General features: G+C 35.9%; 1 protein-coding gene across 8 annotated transcripts in view; it reads right to left on the bottom strand.

The window, feature by feature from the left end:
- The window catches only part of LOC117155934 (diacylglycerol kinase theta), a 43614-nt gene extending 26021 nt beyond the window's left edge, over nt 1–17593 (bottom strand). For 3 of the 8 annotated variants that reach the window (XM_033332457.2, XM_033332456.2, XM_033332458.2), the window contains exons 1-5: nt 16312–17593; nt 5305–5384; nt 3621–3723; nt 1346–1566; nt 164–335 (exon numbers count right to left, since the gene is read on the bottom strand). In XM_033332457.2, coding sequence (XP_033188348.2) covers nt 164–335; nt 1346–1566; nt 3621–3723; nt 5305–5384; nt 16312–16447 — 712 coding nt within the window. In that variant the 5' untranslated portion in view covers nt 16448–17593. The remainder of the gene's footprint in view (nt 1–163; nt 336–1345; nt 1567–3620; nt 3724–5304; nt 5385–16311) is intronic. The other 5 variants (XM_033332461.2, XM_033332460.2, XM_033332463.2 and 2 more) reach the window with 3 other exon arrangements.
- Nucleotides 17594–19796: the final 2203 nt, after the last annotated feature.

The raw sequence follows: 19796 nt of genomic DNA, 5'->3' as shown, positions 1-19796 counted from the left end.
CAATATCGACAATTACAAGATATACATATTTATATAATAGCCATATTAGCAGTACACGTACGTGAACATAATTTCATTCCACTACTTCCGTCCATCAACCGTTCACGTGTTACACATTCTCTAATCGATATTCGAAACGTATATTTGTACAATAGACACTTACGGCAAGAATACTCACGCGCCAGGACTTCTTTTCGACGTACTTGTACACCAATGATGGCCTCCATGGGAACTTCCGTACGTGGAATGCTGACTGCATGAGGTGGTAAGTAAATTGGTTCCAAGTTCCCAAAGGTGCATTCTTGCGGGATATTTTTATAACAGTAAGAGTGCAACTGCAACCAGACGATTATTATATTTTTTTATTTATTATTATTATGAATATATTGACCATTGTTTCAAAGTACAGGATGATCTTACGTTTTAAAAAATGTAGGGTAATCAGCGTTAAATACTAAGACATAGTTTCTTCAAAGTTGATAGAAATGATAAGACGGAAATAAATTATATTTTGATATTTTACAATTCTCTAAGATTCTCCCGTTATTATCGGTATTTTATCGTCCAGCGTCATCGTCGGTTGAACAACGAAGCGACAAATTGAAGTTGAGAAAATGAAAGACGCACGAGGGTTGAATATGAAGAGAAAGCGAGGAAACTGCAAGTTAATTTCGTATTTATAATATAAATGAAGCTGCGCGAGTAGGAAAGAATGAAAGGAATTGTTTGATTAAATAATTGCTGTAATTTGTACAGCAAAATAATTATTTCCGCGAAGATTCAAATTACCTCGGCAAGAAGATTCTGTACAAATTCGAACAATGACTTAAACGATTCTATTTATAAATTTATAAATCATAACTATTCGATTCTATGATAAATTCATGATATTCGTGCCATACTAAATTACAAAAGCAAACTACTTTTATACGTTTCCATATGCAAAAATACCCATCGTCCCTTTTAACACAACGCGAACAGAAATAACGCTTTTGTTATGCAAATCTATATTTTTATTAATACTCGGCGCTCACTGTATTAACAAGGGCACTCGTTAATTCGATTTGGCAACGATCAATGTTATTTTTAATTAAGCATTGTTCGACGTTATCCAGGCAATTTTATCATTTTTTAAACTCTTGCTTCGAAGAGGAACAACTGCTATAATTTTATATGGTACAATACAAAATGAAATTCTAACGCTGCGAGAGATCAAATTTTAATACTTGTTTACAAACGTAACAAATTATTTAGACTCTATCGGTGAAATTTTCGCACACCATTGATTACAACGGAAACGTGTAAAACGATGAAGGGGAGTTTAGAAAAGAGGAAGAACATTTACCGTCATGCCGCACCATTCGCAACGAAACCCGGAAAGGCACTCGGCAGAAACACAGTTTTTCTTGCAGACAGCGCATTTCGAACTGCTCGGAAGATTACCTTCTCGCCAGTGATGGGTATGTTTTACCTGCGCCAAGTCCTTCCCAGGTAAATACGTGGCGTTCTCCTTGCAATCTGCCACGGCAAAGTCCTGGCACTCCGTGTGTACGAAGTACTCGCATACTGAAATTACAAGTATCATCGATCACTGTCTCTCGGCTGAAACATCGCGGACTTTCCAAAATTTAGACTTTTCTCTAAGATCAAGTTGTTTTGTTTCTTTTTATTAAATCACTCGAGACACTTTCTTTGATAATATTGCACCAATATTATTAGCGAGCTTCGACAAGTCACAAATCACGGATTACTGATTTTAATATATTAAGCAACAGCATGTGTGATATGACGTGTAATGTGTGACGTGTAAATTATGATGCATTAGTATAGTCGCCCAAGAAATCGTCATAAAAAAGAAGCTATTTTTATCAAAACGAGATAGCATAAAATTTGTCTGTAAAATTTGTCGACTAACGATAAGACACTAAACTTTCATTGTTATTTTACACGTTCAGAAACAAATATGCTACACGTCGTGTGTGCATATGCTTCGTGTAAATAAAAATGATACAGTACTAGAGATATAAAACTGTGATATTGCTAAGGTAATAAATGATAAATTGATTGAAATGTTTAGTAGAAGCTTGAGAAGGAATATGCGATCGAAAGAAATACACAAAAAGTAAGCTCGATTGTAAAAGTTGTAGGAACGAAAAATAATAAAAGATAATGAAAAAATTATTCATTAAGGAAAATTCAGTATAATTCTTCTTTTTTCTTTTCTTAAATTGTAAGAAAATCATCAAAGCGTTCGATACTCTCACTGTAAAAATTACAGTAGACAGCTTTACCTTGCTTCGTGTACTCGTCTGACGCAACTTCACCAAGTTACTTTTTATTTTTATGGTTAAATAAGCTTTTACGATTTAATGAGACGAAAATAGACACCTTAGGGGATTTATATTCTCCTACTCTGTAACGTTACATTATTGCGTTACTGCGCGTACCAGAAAAATTTCATTTCATTGAGATATATTGTGTAAAACCTAAAATACATCATCTGCTCTAGATCGTTATGGTACGTACGCGGAGAAAAAATGAAATGAAATGTGTAAGCACGTATTCGTTGTGAATAAATCGTCGTGGAAAAGGTTAGAAGCCAGGATAACACTGGCATCGATAGGTTCAAAGTGTAAAAATGGTGGTGATATCTCTACTTTCGTTAAGCACTCATAAAAAGAAAATTCTCCCACGCAGCTCCCTTCTATTTTGTTCTTTAAAAGTAAAAGAGTAAGAAAAAAGTACGAAATAATCACTTATCTATATGCGAGTCAATATTTATGCAAAAAAGGTGACAATTATGATGTTCTGATAGATCGCAGATTTGATGCAACGTTTTAACAAAAACTGACTACAAAGAATTGATAAAATGATTTGCGATATTTTTAAAAAAAGATTCAAATGTAAATTCTCTGCGTAGGTGTATGTAGGAAACTCTGTGAGTATATTTTACGATCATAGCTTTACTTTTAAAAGTGACACGGTCCAACAGCGTCAGATTCTTCTCCAAAAAATACAAGATATTATATTAGAACATAACGATACTTTATGTCGTCAATCAATTTTATCTGCAAGAAGAATAATGCTAATGAGGCAGGTTCAAGTTTTTGTAACACCCAGTCTATAATCCTAAAGAATTTTAACAAATTTTCTTATAGTCGTGAAGCAAAGTACATGTTTCTTAAATTGTGTCATTTTTTTATAGCAAACGTGCGACGAAAGTCGGTTAGATTCTGTGAAAAAGTTTGCAGTCCTAGCTTCTTCTTTATTCATAATAAATCAATAGAACACAAGCACGCTGACTATCGACTATTGGCCAATAGCTTGGAATTACTACGTGTTCCATATATCCAAGAAATTTACAACAAAAAAGTCAACTTAACATTGCGTAATATTAAGAAATTTTTTACTAAAAACAGCTATTAAAGTAAAATCGATTATCGTTAACGTCCAGGATGTTGACTCCTAAATCAACGTACAATACAACAGAAAATTGAATACATATCGAAACGTGATTCCACATTTTTGACATTTTGACGTTGTGTTTTATATACATAATTTAAACAGTAAGAAATAATCTTATATTAACAAAGAAGACAAGATGTAGAAAATGAGCTTACTTTCGCAATGTATGGATGGATTATCATCGAGCCGTTTACGACAGACGTTGCAGAATTTTCTTCTACGATGTACCTGTTCAGACCAGCAGTGTGCAACCGGGTTCTGCAACAAATGAAAGAACCTCTCGTTTCTCATTTTGTTAGCCTCGTAAAGCGCGTCTTAACCTCGCTATGTTTTATTCACCTTGGAAACTGCGCGTTAAAGGCGAACAAAAATCGCCCCATTTGCTCGCAACTTTTACTCCGTTTAAAAATAACCACCGTAAAAATAATTGACCATTTAACACGAGTCTTAACGTTTTTACTCACGACGACTATTTTATAGAGGAAGAGAAGGGAACAGTAAAGGGTAGAGGAACGAGGCAAGTTGAAAGATTACAAGATGAATCTATTTAAAATGAAGAGTACAGGGGAAGAACGCGAGAAATTACATTTTCTATTTTTTAGATGAAAGCGTTTTTAATATTCGCTTAGTCGCTGTATTGTCAATCAATTGCACGTTATTCGAATTGTATTCCTATTTGGAAATTAAACGAGGAAAGCTTGAGAAGAACGTTCCTATTAACTTTCTGATTTCTGTATCACTTTATGATTAAACAGGAGGATTTTAATATCACAAATTAAAAAAAATAATCTGTTTGGTCCAACAATGGAAGTCTTTCAAAAATAGCTGGTAGGTTGACGCAGTCTTATAGAAACCAAAACTATGTACAATTATTAGTGTATAATTAAAAACTAATGTATAATTATTAGGATAAACAATATTTTTAAGATTTTAAAGAGGATAAAAAGACACATACGTTTAGCTGCGAAACCAAATAAAAAGACAATTGTGAGATTGATTAACAAGATCCTGAATTTATGAAAGGTACCAAAATTTGACGTGTGTCCTTCCTCTGTAGTTTTCATTTGGTTTTCAGGCTAACGTAAATAAATGTTCCTAATTTTTAATAGCGTTAATAACAATGTTTATAATAAAAAATGATTTCTTGATACTTCTATCTTTGCCTTTTTACCAAATTTTCTCAAACCTATGTGCTATTAGTTTTAGAAGACTTACATCCTTGAACCTAACAAGTTCCTTCCTTTTTCAACTACAGTGACTCTCGTTAGTGTTCGAACACCGCGGTGTTCCAGAGATCATTCCCTGTACATATATATTTCTTTATAACAGTATCATTAAAATACATCAAATTAATTAGATGTAACTTATTACGATATCAAGTTTCGCCATTATTTCGTTTATTTTCACTTATCGCGCAAGAGGCGTGCGCATTAAATAAATAAAACTGATGTTTCTATCAACCGGAATAAGCGAACGTAACGTATCAAAAAGACAATTAATTTAGTATTAATAACACTATTACAAATAAATATATAGGGAGGAAATATCGAAGTACCTATTGCCTTGTAGTTATAAAGTGACGCTAAAATAAAAAAAAAATCGACAAAAATGTACCTGACAAGTTCTCCTCCCTGTGATCTTTAAACATATTGGCGCAACTGTTAACGCAGAACTCGGTGTTCACGAAGTTCACCTCGCTGCGAACGGAACTTTCGACGCAACCATGATACTATGCAACCAAGTATTCTCAGCAGTGCGTAAATATAGGTCGCGGGGGAAGAATTCACTCATCTCCGGTCACACAAAAGGGGCAAAAACAGAAACCGAGGGTATTCTTACCTTAATGAGACCTGCCGCGATAGTGGAGCAGGGGGAGACGACGGCCTTGAGACAGCGGTCGTGCACCACGAAGTTGCAAACTGTAACAAGAAACGGGAGAAATGGAGATTTCACCGTGTAATTTAATATAATCTGAGGCAGGCTGGAAACAAACCACGGCACCATCTTCCTTCTTTCTTTCTTACATGTACAGAACTGAAGAGAATAGACTAAATGGTAAATGCTTGTGAAAACGTACTACGTTTTTAAAATAAAAATTGATGTCATCGTTGGAGAATTTGAAAAGTAATGATTGGTTGCATCGTTGGAGAATTGGAGAAATTCTTTTCTAAATGTTGCGTAATTTCGTTTCACGGATAACGAGACGTTACCGATAGTTGCGGCGAAAAGAGTGAGAACATTTTCATGACGAGAATTTTTGCAAAAGGGCAATGGAAAAGTTAATTAGAACAAACGTGCGAAAAATATGTCACTGATTATTTAACAATGGATAATTTCTGATTCCTCGCGTAATATACGAAAAAAGAACGAACTATTTAGGGGATGATCTAATGCTTCTCAATCGCGTGTCGAAGTTTCTACAATTTAAATTTTGAGACAAGTTCTCTTTCAATTTTTATTGAATCATATTATAAACCAAGAACGTTAAATCAAACTTTATAGATGATGGGCAAAAAGATTGTTTATCTGTCAGAGACGAATTTACTTCGCTTCTGAAGTTAACGGAAATTATTTGTGAATTTGTGCCAGAAGACATTACCATACCAAAAGCAGATTTTAAAAAAAAAAGAAAGACACGAACAAGAAGAAAGAACAAGATTTTAAAAAGAAACTGTGACATTTTGGTGATACTTCGAAAGCTTAAAATACGCACGTTAGTTAGACAAAATAAACGTCATCAATTTACAATAGCTAATGTAAAACAAATAATTATAGTTTACTAGAATTTAAATCATTGGGCGATTGCCAATGCCTTGATACATTTTGAGCAAATACCGTTCAATTCCTGCTTCGATGTATGCCCATTGTTTCAAATATAGTTTTATTACGTACCGTTGGAAATAGGATATTTCTAGCTGTTATGTAAAACTACAAAGAATCACCTGTAATTCCTTCTTGATTGAAACACTAATTATTTAAAACCAATAATGGCAATGCTTTTTGCATTACGGGCACATAATATCATGTATACTATAATACATCTGTAAAGAAAGCAAGTTCAAATACTAGAAGTCAACGTTTCAAATTGTCGATTAGAATGTCATAATATTACGAATGGCGTAACAATCGTAACATAATTGTATCTAAAATTATGAAAATGATATTATGAAGTTTGATCGTCATTTAAAATTAGAGTATAAAATAACGAGTAGCAAAATTCGGACCGGATGAGTTTGACCTATTGGTGAAACCTAAGTCTGGCTCATCGCCATCGCCCACACGAGGTTGATATCCATTATATAATTTCGTGGAGACAAATTTTCAAATATTACAACGGAAACATTGATAATAATAAATATTGGATACCCGAGTAAGTAAATTAATGAGATCGCTTCATTCTCAGAAATAGTGTAATGCGTTTAGATCTCATCAAAACTGTTCATTGCTACAGTTAAAAATATAATGTACCCGATAAAAGACGCGATATCATCAATATTTTGTTATTGCATGTAATAGAATACTTGTTACATGTTTAGAGGAAATGTTTACAGTAATTGTTTTTAAAATAGGAACCATATTTTATTGCACGAATCGCAAACAAATTACGAAACATGAATATTTGTTGCCTCACAAGACGATAAACAAAATATTGTAATAAACAGATTGAATAAAGGAAATCATTAAAGGGGGCTTATATGGCGTTTATTAATTCAACTGCATCGTGAAGAAATCAATTTCACTCATTTTGAACCCTTAAATCAGAGTGTGAAATTTTGCGACACTTTAAAACCCAACGCGGACTAAACGCGCAAATATTATATCGAGCAATGGAACATCGGTGAACAAAATTAACGAGGCACCAGATACGAACGATAGCGAATTAATTAATAAGATCTTAACTAGCTTCGGCGATGTTTTATAAAACATGTAAGTCTTGAAGATGAAATATCTGGAGAGGAGAATATTATATAAAGTTACATCGATTATATTTTAAAAATAAAATGCAAAATAAAAAAGATATAGAAGAAATTAAAGTATTGGATATGAGAAGTGATAAGATACTGAAACTGGTGAATATTAACCAACGGTAAATTCTTCAATTAACATAACGGTAATGATAATTTAATTCCCTCTCCTTCCGTCCTTTTATTTTTCTTATTTTTTCTCTTTTTTGTTTCTTCTATTATTTTTGCGATACAGAAATACATTTATTCAGTGATTTGTATCGAACTTACGTCAACAGATACTTCATAATTCAAAATTTCATCAGTAAGAACCGTGACATTATTAAATTTACCGTTGCTTTTACTTTACTGTTATTTCTGACATGAATATCGATTTATTGACTCTTAACATGTTATTTACGAACCCTTTGGTTTCCACTAATATTAATAGCAGATACGAGTTGCAAAACCTTTTACAACATGTATCGAACCGCATCGATATTCCATTAAACGTAGTATTATATGAAGCTGATCGGGAAATGTAATTTTATAATAAGGACACGTTGCTTTGGCGGAATAGTATAATTCCATTATCGTTGAAATTTGTAAATTGCCGAAGAATCGTGTAGAACGTTGGAGAAAGTTTAGTGTTATACGCTAAGAGTAGCTAAACTTGACGTGTAAGAACGTATGCATTACAAAAAAGATTAGAAAGATTTACGTAGATAAAAGGACCTGATTAATAATTACATATAGATATATTTATTAATTGGATGGATTTATAAACATCCATATGATGTTTTTATTTTATTAACTTAGTGAATTTAAATTTGATAAAGTGGAAGACATTATTATATAACGATACAATTATTCTAGAAAATAAGAAACAGAATAATTGAAAGAAACGACGAAAACGTAAGTTTATCCAACAACTCGAGTCCTTTCTTATAAATATTTTTTAAGAACATCACTGGAACATGATGATTTGGTATTGACGAAAATAAAATTTAGGGTAATAAGATACTGTTTCGAATTTTGGAAACGTTAGTTGTCTGTATTATTGCTGTGAAAACGTTTACCGATTTCATTCTAAATAATATCGAAGCACTTAACAATGTCCCGATTATGAAAACAATTTAATTCTTTCTTAATTTATTTCATATTTTTGGAGCACCCCTCGAACACAAAACAACATTTAACAGCAGCAATTGATATTAATATTTTGTTAATAGCACCGATCAAGACTCTTATTTGTCGACAAGGTTGATATTGATTACTAAAAAATTTCATTTTATCTCTTACTCCAAATTGTACGAGATAATAGAAGATAATCGATTGAATTAAAAAATGTCTTGACATTAATCATACTACTGGAAAAATTCCAAATTCTATAATATTAACTAGACATTGCTTCCAAATGCTAAAATTAATTTTTTTACTCATTCCTCAAGTTTTTAATGTCCAATTGATGAATGTCCTATTGGAATCCCAACAGACAAACACTGTTCAGCTGCAACGTGTCTAATATCAATTCGTATTGCAATTTTCTGCATCGAGTTTCGTAACGTTCTCATTCAATTGTGAGGTTTACGATCTGTTTGTTGCCTTCTGCCGACAATAACGAGCCCTCGAATGCATTCAGCAAGTGTGTCCAAACGCGTTTCATTTTTCATAATCCAACGCTTGGTCAAAATACAGAAAGCGAAAATACGCACAGGATGATAGACAAGATTAGACACTTTTTCTCGCTTCTTGTTCCACCTATTGTAAAATAATCACTCGGAAATAAATATGTCCTGTCTATTAATGTTATTACACATTGTGATGCAATACAATATACGATAATCAATTTTTATATAAATAATCTTTTATACCTGCGTACGTTCTTTCGATCATTTTCCACATAGATGTGTTTTTCAATTGTATGTTAAAATATTTCCTAAAATATTAGGTACAGGTTTCTTTTTGTTTAAAACTTGAACAAGATGATTCGAGACATGAAAGGCCGAAAAACTTGATAGTGTTGAAGTATTCGATATTTATTGTCGAATAATAATTAAACCGTTCTGAGAATTATTAGACCAAAGTCATGCTTCTACGTGAAGATCGTGGATGAGCAACGTATTGAGTTAATTTTCTATCGGTTTTTAGAACTGTGGTTTTAAAACTCGGTACGTACGTTTTTAACTAATCTCGCGTTATTAAAATTGTCTTTTCAATTTGATCTCGAGACCAAGTACATGTTGTTCCATACATCTTTATAATCTCAAAGACGCTACTTGCTGTAATATTAGAATATCAAAAATATTGAAATATTGTTTTTCTTATCGCTTTAATTAATTCCAGGACGTCTTTCAATTTTCATCTATATTGTATTAAATCGTTCGTTTTTAGTTATAAAACGACATTAAGATGAAAAAGTCGAGGAAAACGTGCTTATCATGTTCCTTCTGTGTGATCTTCGTATGATATTTATTGTTACAAGAAGCTACGTTATAACATAATATAAACCTGATTTTTCTAAAGTCTTCTGTAAAGGGGTTAGCGTACCTTCATCAGCGTAAAATCCCACGTAATTATCCGGCACAGCAAGTTCGTGCATCGTTCAATTTCGCATAATCGTTAAATTTATTACACACGTCCTATCGATATACGCGTTTTATGAAAAAACCACCTTTTCCTGGAAAATTGCGAAGCTTAACCGTGACGTGAATTCGAGTTATTTTTAAGTGACCATCTTAATGTAAAGAACATTATCGCATCAACTTTGCTCCAAAAGCTCAAAAGCACAAAAGCTCGTTGAATATTATTAAATCTCATCGGCATTTTAAGCAGACGTTGGAACACGGTGTAACTTCATTTGCTAGCAATCGTAGGGAACAGGTAGAGCGACATAACGAGGTGTAACGTATACAAGACTCGGTGGCGTACGCTATATTTCCGGTTTGCTAAAAATAAAGCCAGCCTTGAAGACACGTTCTCTGTTATTCTACCGTTTTTCTTCATGAGTTTTCTTCATAAATTTCTCTTTTACCGCCGCGAGGTGAACGACTATTAATAAGTTGAACGACATTGCTCGAAATTCTCGAAACCCACGATATTTCGTCTTATAAACTGTTTCTGAATCAAACGGATGAAAAATAGATTTTCTCGAAATGCTGCGTTCAAAATAACGAAATTCATATCGGCACGCCTGCCTGTGTTCAGCGCCATTTTAATTCTGTCTATTTAAAGAAAAATCTATAAGTTAAACTCTACGCCATCTAATTATTAGACTGCGGACGTTTGTGCATTTATGGGAAACTCAAAGCTGCAAAATGTGCATCTAAAATACTCGTTATAATTAGATTTTTGAATTTTCATGGAATTTCATATTTTTATTAACTTTACCGAAGGAATCAAATTTGTATAAAGATTCAGTTTACTTACTAAATCATCCATTGAATATTCAAAGTACTTAGCTTCCAATATTTTTGCATGTTGTTGTGCATTTTTGCAACTTTAAATTTCCTACAAACGCATAAAAATCAGTAGTCCAACGAAGAATAATATTTAGTTTTAAGCTTCATTTCATTAAAATATTAATTTATATTTACGATATGAAAATATTCTCTTTTGTTTGCTTACAAATTGAAATATGTACATAATTCTTGGTGTCAGAATATACTTAATGCTACAGTAGAGAATGTACCAAACTGAGCCTGTCAGAAGGCAAACTGATCGGCTCTACTTTTTCTAAATTATTTATTTAATCGAATACGTAATTGGTACTCCATTAATGTTGCATATTGTATTCAATTAATTTATTAACACTAATGGAAATCGTATTTATCAGCATTCGACTAGTGCCAAATATTGTCAATAGTAAACAATTGATTTCCATAAGATTGTTTATTTCCAAAATTTTCTTGCACAATTCAGCTATCTATTTGAAATTATTTTAAAAAATTTTCAAGGTGTAAGTTACGGGTTACCAGTGCTAATAAATGCTCCTGCACAAAGGCAACCGCCATGATATTAAAAACTAATTTAGTAAAACGTTTCTAATATAATAAAATAAAATAATAATATAATATATAATTATAATAAAAGAACTAAAATTCTACGACTAACTTTTTCAAATTACACGCCACTTGATCATCCTATTAAACGTATGAAATATGAAGTTACTTGTCGATTCACTGATATCATCAGTTAATAAATTATCCTACAGGAAGACTCGATAGAGTCGCAAAAATATATCATAAATAATGATAAATTCGAATGTAAATTCCGAAGAATTCGGTTCGCAACGTTATTATGTACTTTCATCTACCTTCCAATTCGCAAAATTGCTCGATATAACTCCTGATTCGATTAGTACTAAATCACACGCAATTAATACTAAATTCTGTATGATCGATTAATCTTCGATGTTTTTTTACTCAGACGAAGAAAGCCAGATCGCAGTACGTTTCTAAACAACGACCTCGAGATCTATCGGGATCCGTGGAATCGTCGATCGATCGCGTCTGAAAATCCCACGAAAGCTAAAATTAAGATATCGGGTCCAAAGTATTCCGAATATTCGTGCAACCTTTGATCATCCTCATAGCGCATTCGTGACCGATAATTTTACTCGACTCTTATAGTACGCAACGACAAGAATTCTAAAATTCTAATTTCGAATATTAAACGTTGCAGCACTGAAATAAATACAAGAAATTTTCCTTCCTTTAGAATCAACATATACTTGTTCTGCATGGACATACGGCTATCCACCATAAGTATTAAACACCTGATGACGATCAAAAGGTTGATATCTTTCTTATATTTTCAGAGTTACGGTTGAAGAACGTTTCTTCGCCTTTAATATGACATTACGAGAAAACTGATATTTCAACGCGTCTCTTTCTGCAGTCTCTGTACGGATTACTGAAATTTAAGTGTATTTACTTTAAAAGTAAAGATGGACAAAGACAGGCATCTTCGTTATTTGCTACTTTGTTTAACACAAAGAAGAAAAACGTCATACAAAGATTTTTTGTAACATTTACAAATATGGTGCTGTAGGTGAAATTATCGGCCTGAAATGGTTAGCTCGATTGAGAGGTAGAAATTTTGATCAACGTTCGATCGAGCTTACAGTCGATGGCCAAATCGTAACGCTAATTGAAAATAATCTACTACGTCAGACGCCACACGTGACACGCGCGCAATCGAATAAATTTATCTACAAAAAGATCTATGCATCCAAACGTTGTCTTTGAATTTCATTTAAAAAACCTTACAAACTTTTGTTCCAATTCGATGCAATTTTTAAATACCTACGATGAACGACGTTTCAGAAAAAAAAAAAAAAAAAAAAAGAATGGATCAATCCAATTCTTTTCTAATTGACCCAGAGATACGCCACTATACAATCGAACTTTGTTACCGCCTGTATATTTCTGGAAATAACTAGTAACACGTCACCGATCGTTAATGCGTTAATACAAATGCGATTCGCCGCGATCTCCGAGTCTTTCGTCGATGATCTTACTATGACGATGAAAAGTGCTCGAATTCGAGAAAATAACGAATTCGTAATGCTGATGAACGCGGTGAACGGCTGGATTTATCGTGGAACAGCTACGTTTGATGTCCATGTGTATTCTAGGAATCAGAAAGCTCGATGGCGTTGGTGTGCAACGTATCGAACAGAAACGTGTCGATATTCTTGCGTGTTCTAGATACATATATATATATGTATATATATTCTGGATCGACGATTCCCTAAACGCACAGCAGAACGCTGTGTCCGCTTTAAAAGCGACATTTCTGATTGATCTCGATCCCATCTTGAATTCCGTCTCTGGCCGCCTGTAATTGCCGCGGTAAAATCGACCACCACGTTGCTGTACTCTGTGCCACGATTTGCTTAATGTTGTTCGATGCTTGTTGATATGATAAAACACCTCGAGTTGAGCAATATTCCTTGAGATAAATGATAACCGTGGAGCGTGAGTGTTTAGGAGAGTCGAGGATACTTGCACCCAATACGCTTATTGCTGATCAATGTTTTGTTATATGTGTATGACACCTATATGCGTGTATACTAATTTCGCACAAAATTTATTTTCATAATATAAAATTATACTGTGTATATCTTATGTAAATCATCGTGGGAGTATCTTTCTAAAACATTTGGTTCATAACTTATGTTTGAGATTTCAATTGTTCAGATTTCAATTTTACATAAATTACCGTGAAAGCTTTTTTCAAAATGTTGCGAATATATTTTGTGGATTTCGCGTAATATCGTATGAATCTCATAGCGATTAAAGTTCAAGAGAATGTCCAAGAAGCATCCAGTGGGAAACATTTAACGATGTTTAATAAAGATAACGTTAGATGTCAATACAAGATATAAATTGTTGATATATCTACTTCTGACATATTTGATAAATTGTTCTAAAGAAATACCGTACATATTGACCTATGTACCACAGAGCTATAGGTTTTATTATACACAATAGATTCTTATAATCTATATCAGTTCGTGTTATTCTTGCCAAAATAAATGAATAAAATTGCAATTTGAAGATTGTTCGCCATACGACATTCTCTAATAATATCGCAGAATAACACAATGTAACCGTAGAGTTTAAAGGTTTACAAACCTCTGTTTCACATTTCCCAACGTTATTCCATTCAATTTTTAACAACAAATATAAGAAATATTTACGTACAATCTCGAAACTGCAATAAAGTTCTACAAACACAATTCGCAGTGCTTACAGCATAATTAACCAACCTATGCTTTCAACAGCCAAAAAAAAGAGACAGAAAGTAAAATATTGCCCTCGTAATTCACAATGGCTACAAGTACACTCAATCTCGATTAGTCTGATCCTCGTGTTTGATCAAACACTCTAAAAACTATACATATGCATTTCTCATCGTACGCCGTGAATCGTAAAATTCAAGCCGATTCCAAGCGAATTAACCAAGCTGTACCTGCAGTTCGCGAAAAGCTAAAAACGCTGGAGATTGCATGGTTAATCCTGGTCGCAGGATTCGCAGGCAGGAATCGAGCCGATCGTTCGACGGTTAAACGACGCGAAATTGCAAAGTGTCCGCGGATGCTTACCCTTCACGGGCCTGAACGAGCTCTTTCTCTCGTGCACGCCCCCACACCCCTCAGCTAACCCTCTCGTCTATCTCCTTCTCTCTCCAGAGTCTATCAGCTATCCCACACCACCCCCCACGATCAATGCTTATGAAAAGGCTCGATGCGCGCGCCCTCGCCTCCGTTTCAGCTCGATTTCCCTCGACCAACTCGAAACCATTGCAATTCTCACCAACCGCCCCAAACGCACCACCCTTTTGACGACATTTGAAAGAGAGAGAGAGAAAAAAAGAGAAAAAATGAAGAAGGAAAATATGTGAAATCGGGTTGACAATGGCAACGAAGGATCGAAGAACGGCAGATCTAGGTTCTGGAGATTCTACGCGTCTTCCTGTTCGCTTGTCGCGACTCCGTGCTGCAAGGGGTAAACACTCGAACGGGAGTGTGCGCAAATCGCGACGGGGTGGGAAATGTGGCGCCTCGTTATCGGGCTCCAAAGATGGTGGGTTGCGCCAGCGAGAATCCCCGTACACGAGGAAGCAATTATGGATTCTTATGGAGAATTCTTGCAGAGGTGGATGCCCAGAGAGGGGTGGGGGCGGAAGGACCATGGAGAATTTGGGACAATTCGTAGGGGTTGGCTGGGATCCGTTGCGTGATTCCTTTGGATCTAGATGCTCGATAGTATCGAACAGCCGAGCTGAATGTCAGACGGAAACTAGGCCACGGGTTGAACATTTTCCGAGACCGTTTCGGAGTTGACGATTCTTTCGAAATTCGATGTTCCGATTAAATTTCGATGGAACTAGAGTTACTGAACGTTATCTTTAGACGAAGTAGAATACACGCAATGAGAAGCGTTGTATAGCGAAATTTTGAAAATTTATAACGTGGAAACAACGTTGCGTTGAAAGACGTGACCTATATCGTCAGAATTAACTAAAGTAAAGATTTCCTTTCTTTAACTATGAATTAATCTATAAAATTCTTTGGGGTTTGGTTAGACTCAGATGGAAAGTTGGAAGATTGACATCCCAACGCTGCTTGAACCAAGCAACGGAACGTTCGAGTGGAAAGTTCGATTGGAAATTCGATCGAAAGACGAAAAGAATTAGCAGAGAACACAGTTCTCTGTATAAACGTGCCACTCTTTGTACACACGGTGAATGGGCACTTGCCATTCATCATTCTTGGAGGTCAGCCAGCTTCAACTTCGCACGCCGACCAAGGTTTCGGAGCCCGTGAAAAGGCGGGACGAGAGTATTCCGGCGGCAACGCGTCGCGTATTCGATTTCGTTACCGAACGTGCTCATATCGATCGGTTCTCTGTCTTGCGGTTTCTCCGTGAAAAATTTGCCCCGCGGTTCTGACACTGTTCGGAAACTCCAATCAACTTAATCGAGAGCTCTTCGTTTTCAAACGTATTTCCGCACCGAGCCATTTCCTCTTCGAACTTCTCCGCGAATCGCTACTTTCCGTTTGACCTCTACCTTAGAAGCTACACCAGAAAACTCGATCCATAAATATAAGATACTCGTAAGATACTCGATTTTGAAAAATCGAAGATCGATGTACGAATTGAAACCAAAGTCAACCAATTCGGATTGACCGAAGAGCCCACTCAAACGTTGCCACTCGGTAACTTGAACTTCGTCTGCCGTTCGAAATCGACCAAGATGATATCCACTGTTTCCTGTCTAATCGTTATACGAATACATGATTCGCCTACGAATTATTGTATATATGAGACTTTGAGGACAAAGGAGCGATAAACAAGGACGAGGGTAGCGAATAGGATGGGTGTTACCTTACCTTCGCAGATGTACCCCTGCTGTATGAGGCCCCACAGCATGTCGGTGCAGCTATGGCAGTACGTCGGCTTGTGAAACGTTTTCTTGCTAAAGCTGTGCCCATGGCTGGCTGGAGTCTCAGCCGAGACCGACGCCATGTTCCCCGTTCCACCGCGGCACCGCTCACGCCAGATTTTCACCGTGAAGCTACACAGGGTGCGCCGCGCGTCGATGACAACATAATTACACGGCAGCCACTACGTGATCTCGAAACCGTACGCGTACATAATTGCGTTGCTGCAGCTGCACCCGCGGCTGGCTGCTCGGGTCCCTCGCGTCGTACCTTCGTCCTCGTCGTCGCGTAACGTGCCTAACACGCATTATTCCCGAAGCTGCGCCCCCAAGACCGACCGACCGACCGGCACGGCACCGTACGCGACACCGAGATTGCGTTTAATCGTGCACAAGTCAGCAGTCACTGTTTCGCGGCTGACCATCACCGTCATCGGCCGCTGCTACTGCCGCCTCCGCCTCCGCCGGGAGCTTCACTTGCGGTACGACGACGATGCGGGTGTCGCGCTCGCGCATCCAAGCCACGGACCCGTCACCACCGCCGTCCAGTGACGGAATCATGCACAGGCCAGCTGGGGCTCTCCGTAAGGGAGCCCCGTTTTATCGGGGTACCCCTCGAGTCGTTTCACCTAATTCACTTTCTTTTTTTCTTTTTATACTCTTCTTCTTACCAACGATCCTCTTCCCAATAACAACACCGTCCTCTTTTCAGGTTTCTTATATTATAACGTATATGTACCTCGCCACACTGAATACGAATTATTCGGTCAAGTAACACGATCTTTTCTAACAAACAACGATACAATCCTTAACGTCCTAACCGGTTTCATAATAGTCTTACGAGCATCGAACGTTCACTCGAAAGTTCAAGTCACATTTTGAGGGATTTTCAATGATATCCGCGCGATCTATCGAGAAGACTAGGGCACTAGGTAACCGTGGTCCGGCGTTATCGGATTCGTGAGCGACGTCGGGATGGCGCCGCTCCACCCCACTGTACCTTCCCGACACACGGAGCCCGGAGGAGCAGCTTACGCTTCCTCAGTTTCCGTTTTCGTACACGCCACTGGCCGAGATATCGACTCACGGTGCACGCGAACAAAAGCCGAGAACCGAGGAACGCTTCGATCGGGCCGGTGCAGTGAAACGACGTCGTTTATACGCGGGCAGCAGCACACGGCTTTTCCAGGCCGCCTCGACTTGCCTCGACGACGTCAAAGCGACGACCAGCCGTCGACGCTGCTCTGCTCGCGCGCCGACGCGGCTCCGCAGCGTTCCTTTCGCGCAACGCGTTTACGTTTCATGCGTACACCGGCCATTCCATCGTACGAATCGCTCGAGGGACGAAACTCCTCTTCTTCCGTTTTGTTGCTCCGTTTTCGTTGCTGCTTCGTCGAACGCGTCCCTCGGCGTTTCTGGAAATGTTTGCAAGAAACCTTAGGGGGATGGCTGGGAGGACTGAGACTCTGCAGTGATGGATGATAATTCTTTTAGGGATTTCGTTCGTTTACTCTTTCCATTGATATTGCCTTTTAATTAGAGTGTTTGGCTATTTTTCAACACTAACAGGAACTTTCTTTGCGCGTGAACGGAGCAATCGGTATCGAATTAGATTTTTCCATCCTGATGGAAGAAATACGAATTAATGATCGATGTGAGTCGTAAGCAAATTATTTGGTGACAAGGTAGATAACAGAATTACGATGGAAGGACAAATAACTAGGGTATAAGATAATTTTTGAAGTATAAATAGAGGATGTGTAACTTTCAAGTTACACGTTCGTTCTCGATCATAAACAAGATGTTGAATTCATTTTGTTATAGTATTTAATTCTCCAACATGGAGAATGACAATATGATTTTGTTTGAAAAGAAGAATAATGCTACTAAAATTACTCTGGCTGAGAAATTATAACTTGTTTTTATAAAATAATCATTTGTTTTTTAACCTTGTGTTTGCTAGTAACAGAGATTTTATGATTAAGTATTATCGATTCGTGTAAAAGTCTGTTGGGAAAATTAGTAAAATACAAGAAATCAATATGATTGGTAAAAGTAAATGTATATACCTCCTTCCATGTTTCACTGATTTTGTCCCCATATTGATTTAATAGGACGTAGATACGCATATGTATAGTTGAAATTCGTACAGTCCGAAAAGGCATAATACCGTGATCCAAAATAAGTTGAAATGGTAGAATAACTTGTTTTTGAGATCGCGAATCATGTATATTCGTTATCTGAAATTTTTCAGGAAAAGAAAGAAAAAATAAAAATGGTTCTTTTACCAATAAAGTGAAAGTACAAAATTGGTTCGTGAGAAATCGCGAAGGCGAAAGAACGAATATGAAGTTTCAAAATGAAAATAATAAATATTTTAAATATTGATATAAAATATAAATAATCGAACGATAATATAAAAGAAAAAAATTACTTTTTCTTCTACTAACGAATAAAGGGTTTGAATTTTAATAAACGATAACAGACTAATAAGCAAATAACGAACAAATAAAAATTGACATCACTATTGGAATAATGAATAATATTTTATTCGTTATTCAAACAACATCCAGTACTATCGTATCGTTTATTCAATAGAAACTTGTATATAGTTGATACAGAAAAAAAAAAAAAATTGATAAATTCTGATACACGGTATGAAAGCCTTACTCACACAGAACATCTGTAGTGAAATCTGCTGCGATAAGTATGAAGGAAACACGTGTTCTCAAGTAACCTTCAAAATCCCTCTTCTCAGAAACGGAGCTTCATTCAACTGAATTTTATCCTATCATTTCCATTCATTTCAAGACGTAGAATATTTTTCGCTCTTGGACTCAGAATTTTAGTCTACGTTGAGTAAATGAATATTTTTACAATATAGCAGACAATTTAAACCAGTAACGTTAAAGATCCAGAAATCATTTTAAACGTAATATAAGAAAGATACCTATGTTCAGTTACAATCATAAATGCATAAAAATTCATTCAATCTATTTGTTATAAATCTTTCATTGGTATCTCTTCACTTATAAATGTTTCAAATTATTTCCAAATAATAATAAATATAACGAGTAGATATTTTAATAGTATATCTTAAACTTTGTCCTTTAAATAGCAAATTATCGATTATTGTACTTGCGATACTTGATAGCGAATACCAAGTTTTTATATTTATTACTTACTAGAAATAATTCCTAAATAAGGAAAGAACATACACGCGACGTATTCTTCGGTCTTGTCAACTCGTTACGATTAAAATTAACGTTTTCTATCCTGCGTCCTCTGAATAATGCAACATTGTTATTTGCGACATTATTGTCACCCATCATCGACTCGCTGTTGCGTGAATCCTTGAAATACGTGGTTGACAATGCACGCTGCAAACGTCGATGATGGAAAATCTCGACAGCAGCGGCGTGTATAGGATTTTTC

This window comes from Bombus vancouverensis, chromosome 8, assembly GCF_051014615.1.
Source record: "Bombus vancouverensis nearcticus chromosome 8, iyBomVanc1_principal, whole genome shotgun sequence".
NCBI classification, from domain to species: Eukaryota; Metazoa; Arthropoda; class Insecta; order Hymenoptera; family Apidae; genus Bombus; species Bombus vancouverensis.
Note: the sequence above shows the minus strand (reverse complement) of the source record. Positions and strands in the feature narration are given on the sequence as shown.